Source organism: Simochromis diagramma, unplaced genomic scaffold (assembly GCF_900408965.1).
Source record: "Simochromis diagramma unplaced genomic scaffold, fSimDia1.1 OVJJ01000344.1, whole genome shotgun sequence".
Classification (NCBI taxonomy): domain Eukaryota; kingdom Metazoa; phylum Chordata; class Actinopteri; order Cichliformes; family Cichlidae; genus Simochromis; species Simochromis diagramma.
In genome coordinates, this window is record NW_024387375.1 from 472,558 (window position 1) to 482,062 (window position 9,505).

A 9,505-nucleotide genomic window follows, 5' to 3' on the forward strand; every position below is an offset into this window, starting at 1 on the left:
TCTGCGGTAGAGTATCACTTCCTGTTCCAACACACAGTGGTATGTTTGAGTAGCTTATCTGCATAGCAATTTAATTAAAAAAATGTAGATAACTTATTTTTTCATAGTATAATCTTCACATGCTTCATCCGAAGCACATTCTCTGTGTACTCACTCCTTAATTTATTGCCAAAGTATTTACTCACTGTGTCTTTACTGTTTGGCTAGCTTTATGGGCTCAAATGTGGTCATAAATATTTTGTACTTGTAAATAAGGATTTGTATGTGTAAAATTAATTTGTGTGTGCGTAAAAAAGATTTGTGTGTGGATTTAGCCAAAAAAAAACCCTGCAAGTTACAAGTACGAATTTTGACCCTATTTTTCTTCCTTTCATCTGATTGGTCAATGTCATGTCAATCACAAATATAACAATCCAATCAGAGAACAGATGGGTTTGGCTGTCGGAGGGGCGCTTTTTTTGAACTGCGCACACACAAATTCTTTTTACACATACAAATCTTTTTTACACACACACAAATCTTTTTTACACATATGTGGTGGGGTCTGCGGTGCCGTGCAGGGAGGGTGGACGCACCTGCACGGCATCCGTAATCACGCCCACCAAGTTAAAACACAGGGACTCAGGTGTGTGTGGTGTTGTGTTGTGGTGAGTGTAAATAAAGATGGCTCTGAATGATGATCTGTGGTCCCGTCGTGCCTTGTTCTCACCACATTGGTGCCGAAACCCAGGAGGCGGCACGGCGGGTCCTTATCGGAGCCAGGGAAGGGAGGAGCTGGGCCAGAGGGTGGCCGAAATGGCGGCCGCCCAGCGGGAGCAGGCGGTGGAGGTGCGTCGCCAGCATGAAGAGCTGCGGGACCAGTCCGAGCGCCACCTGGCTTTGTGGTTTTTCCTATAATACCTGGTGGGCCGGTCGCTAGTCAAAATGCCCTGGCTGATTTTTTTGTCCCAGTCCAGCCCTGGGTGTGTGCATCCTAATCCTTGAGTTGGCTGCCCGGCTGTGACACATCTCTTGGCATCAATGGTACAGCACTCGCCTGGTTTACCTCGTATCTCTCTGTCCATTCAGTTTGTTCAATTACGCACTCACAGATCACTATCTGCTCCAGTTAACTCCGGTGCACCCCAAGACTCTGTCCTGGGTCCTTTACTTTTTATTATCTATCTCCTACCCCTAGGTAATATATTCAAGAAATATAACATCAAATTTCCCTGCTATGCAGATGACACCCAGCTCTACTTATCTTCCAAACCTACAGCTACTATCCCACCCACATCTATTTCTGATTGTTTAAGTGAAATCAAGGTCTGGTTTTTGCTCACAACTTTCTTAAACTTAATGGCAATAAAACAGAATTTATTCTAATAGGCACCAAATCAAAACTGACTAAAGTTCCAACCAGAAGTCTTTCATTATCCATTGACCACTCTGTTGTCACACCTTCCCTTCAAGTTAAGAGTCTTGGTGTCATCCTCGACAGCACTCTTTCCTTCACAGCACATATAAATAATATAATTTTCGTAATATTAACTGCCTTCGTCCTTCACTCTCTCCAAACAGTACCACCGTTCTTGTCAATGCTCTTCTCATATGTTGTTTCGATTACTGTAATTCTATTCTCTGTGGTAAATTCCTATTTCATAAATCTCCATAAATTGAACATACAACACCTGTTCTTAAACAGCTCCATTGGCTTCCAGTTCACCTCCGTTTCAGTTTCATGATCCTGCTTCTTACCTTCAAAGCTCTTTGTGACCTTGCTCCCCCACATATATCTGATCTTCTCCATACATACTTAACCCCTCGTACACGCCACTCTTCTTCAACTTCCGTTCTGTCTGTTCCACCTGCTCACTTGCTTGGGACGCAGAGCCTTTGGTTGTTCTTCCCCAAGACTTTGGAATGCACTTCCACCAGATCTTCGGACTACAAACTCTCTCACCACTTTTAAATCGCGTCTTAAAACCCATCTATTCAAAATTACCTAGCCTTCATTATGATTCTGTCTTAACCTATATTTACCTTGTTTAGCTTTTATTCTTGCCTTTATACTTTAATGCTTGTTTTTTTCATTTACCTTGTGATTTTATGTATTTATTTATTTTGTACTATTGTTAGGCAACCTTGACGGTCTATAATGGGGCCTATAAATAAAATGTATTATTATTATTATTTTAAAAAAAAAAAACTCACTCATGGAATAAAAAAATTCTGATGATGACAATTTTACAGTCAAAAACTATTGAAATTTGGACTGTTTTGTTTTTTTGTTTTTGTTTTTAAACATTGCCTGTTGAGATATTCACCATGAACTTTGCTAAATATGAATTACAGTTTGTGTCACGGTCCTGGGTCGGTGACCCAGCGCTTTTAGTTTATTATCATTTTCTAGTTTATTATGATGATGATGATTATTATTGTTTGAGTTCTATGTGTTATATTCAGTCTGCCTTTGAGTCTGCATCTGTGTCTCTGTCTGTCTATGGTGTCACCCCATCTGTTTGTGAAGCTGTCTGTTTAGATCTGTGTCTTGTTTGGTTCCCCGTGTCTGAGTTTCCTGTTTTATTGTGAAGGTCTCTGTCTGATGTGAGTGTGTTCTGTTTACATTTCCCCTGTCCCGTCAGCTCTGATTTCTCCCAGCTGTGTTGCCCTCCTGTCTCTCATCCCCTGATTACTGGTGTGTGTATTTAAGCCCTGTGTGTTCTCCTACCTGTTGCCGGTTTGTCTGTGCTCCTCCGTGTCAGTCTGTGTTACTCGGTGTCCTGCTCGTCGTCTGCCTCTCATCCCTCTCATCCCTCTCATCCCTCTCATCCCTCTCATCCCTCTCATCCCTCTCATCCCTCTCATCCCTCTCATCCCTCTCATCCCTCTCATCCCTCTGTCGTATGCTCCCAGGTCTGTTATTTTAGTTCTCCCAGTTTAGGTGTTTTCAGTTATTTGTCATGCCCCACTGCTTGTTTGCCACTACACCTTGTAAATAAACTTCACTAGCATTTTCATCCACTGCTTGCATCTTGGGTCCTCCTTCCTCCACACCACACGGCTCGCCTTCCCAGCCGTGACAGTTTGATATTATGGCGTATTGGGAGCGGCTAGTGTAATCTCGTGACTTGGGGTAGAACTGCAGGCTCAACCTCTGTGTGGGTCTTTTGTTGTAAGATTCCCAGCTCACCACAATACATATTGCTCCATGTGCACCTGGTGTCTTGGTTGAACCAACACAACATTCATTATTCTATTATAACCATTGAAAATCAGAATGATATTTAACAAAAATGAAACCATAGACAAAAAAAAATTATTTTTTGTGAGCTTGAGGTCATCTTGAGAAGTAATACACTCAAATCTGCCTAATCTTACCTAAATCTGCCTGGATACAAAAGTAATATCTGATCAGTATTTAACTCTTTAAAGCCGGTCAGAGCGGGCACGCTCCGTTTTGCGTAACTATTTTTAAATCCACGTAGAACCGGAACCACGTAAGCTAGCACAATAATATTTTTTTGCATATGAAACCGGAGGAGTTGTACATACATCTTATGCCATCAGCTTGACCTAGGTCACGGTTTCCTTCCACATATAGCTTTGCAAAAATTGCATAAAAAGCGCTTGCAGGAACAAAAACATAATATTCCAGAAACACGCTTTGCCGATCCGATCAGCTGTTCATAACACTTCCTACATTAAAATAGACGTCAGCGCGAACAATCGCATGTCCGACATTACCTGCCCGAAACCAGAAGTGACGTCATTTTCGCGGAAAATGTAGCTTTTTACTTGTAGGCCTTAAAAGCCCATACTGATATTTTTTGATGTTTTTAAAAGATATGTTTGACTTTATGCTTTTCTGAATAGTTTCTGGGATGCTTAGAACTCAAATTGCACTACTTTAAATAGTTTATTTTGATGCACATGCTGTTTTTGTTTTGCAAATTTGCATTATAGGATTGTTTTTCGTTTTTTCTGCAGTATATAAAAAATGGTGTATCTCAAAAATAAAACTATGAAGACACTCAAAATAAATTTCCTGTTGTTGTAAACTGTTTTTTGCAACTTTTTTGTATTTAAAGTTTTGAGGGATAAACCTCTTAAATTTCTCCAAGTAGAAGTATATGTAAAAAACAAAACAAAAACAATTTTAATTTTTTTTGTAGTTTATTGCACTTTTTTGCAATTTATGTAGTTACTATGGACTTAATGCATACGTATTATTAAAAGTTGGGCTATAACAGTTGTATTGATGTATAGCAACTTGAAATGCTCCCAAAAATGGCACTACAGCATGTGAAAATATAAAGTAAGCTCTTGCGGACTTGGTTCTATGGTAGGTCTTAAACGGTTAAGCCCTGCCCTTTCTTCTTGTTTTTCACTGAAGGGCGGTGTGCACGATTCATGTCAATAAAAGGCAATGGCAATGCAATAAAATGGAATGACTAAGGTCAGAAAATCTGAAAGCTGTCATGAGCTCATTTTTACGAAGCAATTTGCTCTTGTTCATTTTGCTGTATTCCTACTTTTCTTATGCTATGTCCTCTTCTGTGTTTCCCTCCTCATGTCAGCTACAGGGGCAATTTCATCTAAACATAATGCACAAGAGTGGAGATGTCATCCTGGGTGGATTGTTTCCAGTCCACTTTTTCTCAAGTGTTCCTGACCTATCTTTTGCCTCAGAGCCACAACAGCCTTCTTGCCATGGGTAAGTATGACAGGGTGAAATAGGGAAGTAAAACAAGGTAAATATGACAGGGAAACAACAAAAAGAGAGAGAACAGGGACAAACCTAATGCTAATTTAAATATAAATGTTATGTCTAAAGTAACTATACTTTGTTTTCTTTGCTGAAGCTCAGAATAACGCATACTGACTGAAGCTTGTTCTTGATTATTTTTTCATTAAAATATCCCTATAATTGTTGTTATTTAGTTTCCTTCATTGTTTGTATGAGTATCTTTGTAACATGTTTTCTAATGATGTATTTTTCAAATCAAAATGTTTTTTTATTAGTTTCTATGTTCAGGGGTTTAGGCAAGCACAAACCATGGCTTTTGCTGTTGATGAGATCAACAACAACTCCAACTTGCTGCCTAATGTGACTCTGGGATACACTCTTTATGACAACTGTGCTGAACTTAGAATTGGATTCCGTGGAGCATTGTCATTAGCCAGTGGTCAAGAGGAACAAATTATATTACATAATACATGTGTTGGAAAACCTCCAGTCCTAGCGATCGTGGGTGAAACTTCCTCTACACGTTCTATTGCTATCTCCAGCATCTTAGGTTTGTACAGAGTACCCATGGTAAGTTTTCAGTTTAACCATAGAATATTATTTATGGTTATATTGATTTAACTGTAAATTTAATGTCAAAAATAATGTACAATATATTGTCTGTGGTTTTCACAGGTGAGTTATTTTGCCACATGTTCCTGTTTGAGTGACCGTCAAAAGTATCCATCCTTCTTTAGGACGATCCCAAGTGATGCTTTCCAGGTTAAAAATCAATCAGGACAAATACAAAACGTCAACAGCAGCTGATGAGCAGCACTCATGTTTTAATCTGTATTCACTTAGGTACGTGCTATGATTCAGATCCTAAAACATTTTGGCTGGACTTGGGCAGGTCTGCTCATCACTGACGATGATTATGGACTTCATGCAGCCAGATCCTTACAATCCGAGCTCAGTTTGTCTGGAGAAGGTTGCCTTGCCTACGTTGAAGTTTTACCCTGGGACAAAGACACAGATGAACTCAGGAGGATTGTGGATGTGATGAAAAAATCAACAGCTCGTGTGGTCATTGCCTTTGTACATTTGAGTCACATGATAAACCTTATAGAAGAGGTGCAATTTTAAAAGAATCTGATTATTTCTTGTTATGAAAATCTGCATCTCTACTCTGTGTAAAAGATGTATTACATTTTTATTTGCATTAATACAGAACACAAATGGTATAGAATAAGTTTTAACATCAGGAAATACTTCAGTCACATCTTAATGTCACCAAAGTATTTGTGAAATGATCACTTTTTACATTTGGTAATATATAATGCACAGGTAGCCAAGCAGAATGTAACAGGCCTACAGTGGTTGGCCAGTGAAGGCTGGACAGCAACAGGTGCTGTGCTCCAAACACCTAAGTTCATGCCATACCTGGGTGGTACACTGGGCATTGCTATTCGACGAGGAGAAATACCAGGGCTTAGGGAATTCCTATTAAAAATACGTCCTGATCTACATCACAATAATAACTATGGAAACAGCATGGTGAGAGTTTAAAAATTTACTGTGGTAGTTGCAAGAATTTTTTGTTGTCAATGTTAAAACAAAGCACAAAATAAAAATTCGCCAATAACATATTTCAGGTGAATCAGTTCTGGGAATTCACATTTCAGTGCAGATTTTCTCCAGCTCCACCAGGCTGGATGGAAGGTGGAGGTGCATTATGCACTGGACAGGAAGATCTAGAAAATGTGAATACGAAGTTCTTGGACGTTTCCAACCTCCGGCCTGAGTACAATGTGTACAAAGCTGTTTATGCCCTGGCATATGCCCTTGATGACATGCTGCGATGCAAGCCAGGAAGAGGGCCTTTCAGTGGGCACAGCTGTGGCACTTTACAATCACTGGAGCCTTGGCAGGTGTGATATTTGTTTATACTCCATCTATGAGTAAATCATTTGTTCTATAATTACTTTCAGAACAAGATGCACCCTGTAGGATAAAAAAAATGCAATGAGATTAAGTATAAAAACACTGAAGTGAACTAAATGGATGTTTCATATTGAGTGAAAGTAGTATTTATGTTATTTATAATAGAGCACATTAACTTATATGCATATATATGGCGATTAGAGACGTCCCGTGTTTAATTTAGAATTGGATTTTAATGCATTTATATGTACAGGTATAACAAGTGCTAGATTTAATTTGCCTGTACTTTGAAATCTATTTCTTATATATTACTTTTATAATTTATTAATTTATAATTTTTAACAGCTTCTTTATTACTTGGAAAGGGTAAATTTCTCCACTCCATTTGGTGATCAAGTGTCATTTGATGAAAATGGTGATGTGGTGCCAATTTATGATGTTATGAACTGGTTGTGGCTCCCTGATGGAAGCACTAAAGTTCAGAATGTGGGTGAGGTTAAGAGGTCAGCTTTCAAAGATGAAGAAATCATACTTGATGAAGACAAAATCTTCTGGAACTTTCAATCTAAAAAGGTCATAAATGGCTTTTCAGACTTTACCTTTTGTCACATGTACAGTGAATTTCATTCTAGTAAATAATATTTAAGTTTGTCCAACAGCCAGTTCGATCAGTATGCAGTGAGAGCTGTCCACCTGGTACCCACATGGTGAGAAAGAAGGGGGAACCTAAATGTTGTTTTGACTGCATCCCTTGTTCTGACGGAAAAGTCACTAATAAGAGCAGTAAGTGTTTATCTTTCAACATGCCATATTTAATTTAATTCATATTAACTATAATATGCATTTTACCATCCTCCCCTTTCTTCATCTTTTTCCTATTTATCAGACTCATTGGAGTGCACCAGTTGTCCAGAGGATTTTTGGTCAAACCCCCAGAGTGACCAATGTGTGCCAAAGAAGACCGAGTTCCTCTCTTACCTTGAGCCTCTGGGTATTTGTTTGACAGCAGCCTCATTACTGGGCACATTTATATGTACTGTTGTTCTAGGGATCTTTATCTACCATCGCAGAACACCCATAGTACGTGCCAACAATTCAGAACTTAGTTTCCAGCTATTGTTGTCACTCAAGTTATGTTTCCTTTGTTCACTGCTGTTTATTGGACGACCCAGGGTGTGGACATGCCAACTCAGACATGCAGCATTTGGGATCAGCTTTGTGCTGTGTGTCTCATGCATCCTGGTAAAAACCATGGTTGTTCTGGCTGTGTTCAAAGCCTCCAAGCCAGGAGGGGGAACCAGTCTGAAGTGGTTTGGTGTTATGCAGCAGAGAGGAACAGTTCTGTGCCTTACATCTATTCAAGCAGCCATCTGCACTACCTGGCTTGTTTCTTCCTCTCCAACTCCATATAAAAACACCCAATACCAAAATGATAAGATTGTTTATGAGTGTACAGTTGGGTCCACTGTGGGTTTTGCCGTGTTATTGGGTTATATTGGCATTTTGGCTGTCCTCAGTTTTCTTATTGCATTCCTGGCAAGGAATCTCCCTGATAGTTTTAATGAGGCCAAACTCATCACATTCAGCATGCTGATCTTCTGTGCTGTGTGGGTGGCTTTTGTTCCTGTGTATATCAGCTCACCGGGAAATTATGCAGATGCAGTGGAGGTATTTGCCATCCTGGCCTCAAGTTTTGGACTCTTGATCACACTGTTTGGACCCAAATGTTACATAATCCTGATGAGACCGGAGATCAACACAAAAAAGGCCGTAATGGGTCGTGGTGCTGAATCGTAAAAATGTTTCCACATAAATTAAAATGCATGCATGAAAATAAATACATATAAATTAATAAATCATGAATATATAAATAATTAGATTCATGCAAGACTCATATTGCTTATACTTGTATATCTTGTCTTTCTAAATGTGATGTATATTGACTAGGGTTTATAATACTCTTATATGAATTTGAAAGTATCAACAACAGAAATAGTTGATACAAAGAAGCTTTAACCCATTTTTCAAATAAATGAATTTTATGCAAGGTTGTTAGAATTTTAAACTTTATGACCGGTTCAAAAACTGCAGGTCACCTTCAGTGATCTGCAGTGAGTATATGGTTTTAGTGACTTTTAAATACAAGGATTTTTCATTTTTGAGCGCTAATTTTGGATTACAAGCAATTGAGACATTTGGCTTTCACTATTATGCATTCATACATATCATAGCAGCTATTTTCTTTCTTGCTTTCTTGCTTGACCTGTTTGAATCTCACCTGATTTGAATTGCGCATTCTGATTGATGGTACTGTGACGATAGAGGAGGGTTTTTTTCACCCGGTGACACGATGTTTAGAGGTTTCTCCCAACAGTTATTTGGAAGAGCCTCAGTGCAGAATTTAGTGGCATTTGAAGTTAAAGCATGATAAAAGCAAATGATTTAAACGAGGTAGACAGAGAACAAAATAAAATCAATAAATAAAATAAAATATGTAAAAATAAATAGAAAATTAAGTAGATAATAATAGTGTGCACTCACCAAGTATAGCCAGCTTGTGTATACTGATATATACACTCACTCATGGAAATACGGCCTTATATTTAAAAAAAAAAACACACATACAAAAAAAACCCCAAACAAACAAGGAAACAGACAGTGCTAAAAGAACACACAGTGAGACAATACGTTTTAAGTTGGTTTCGTTTTAAGTTGGTTTCGGCTGTAGCAATGAGCTGTGTCTTCCTCCATTGCAATCAATCTAACATCTCCATCTCCTGTCCTACCATTGAACAGTCCAGCACATGCAAGCTCCTCAGGCTATCTTCAAAAACCACAACAGCACATCTCCCA

At 38.8% G+C, this 9,505-nt stretch overlaps 1 protein-coding gene across 1 annotated transcript; it reads left to right on the forward strand.

Moving 5' to 3' along the window:
• The first annotated feature begins 4,490 nt into the window (after window positions 1-4,490).
• LOC120719537 (extracellular calcium-sensing receptor-like) lies at window positions 4,491-8,449 on the forward strand. Its single transcript, XM_040008816.1, has 9 exons — window positions 4,491-4,696; window positions 5,005-5,299; window positions 5,405-5,491; window positions 5,573-5,842; window positions 6,056-6,265; window positions 6,364-6,639; window positions 6,998-7,225; window positions 7,312-7,435; window positions 7,539-8,449. The coding sequence occupies exons 1-9, from the start codon at window positions 4,527-4,529 to the stop codon at window positions 8,447-8,449; spliced, it is 2,571 nt and encodes an 856-aa protein (XP_039864750.1). The 5' UTR covers window positions 4,491-4,526.
• Window positions 8,450-9,505: the final 1,056 nt, after the last annotated feature.

What these genes read in the sequence shown, in the direction of transcription:
- LOC120719537 (XM_040008816.1), top strand. Translation starts at nt 4,527, where the DNA reads ATGTCCTCTTCTGTGTTTCCCTCCTCATGTCAGCTACAGGGGCAATTT. An exon ending in ATAACTATGGAAACAGCATG is followed by an intron (nt 6,266 to 6,363) that starts GTGAGAGTTTAA and finishes AACATATTTCAG; the next exon opens with GTGAATCAGTTCTGGGAATT. An exon ending in GGAACTTTCAATCTAAAAAG is followed by an intron (nt 7,226 to 7,311) that starts GTCATAAATGGC and finishes TTTGTCCAACAG; the next exon opens with CCAGTTCGATCAGTATGCAG.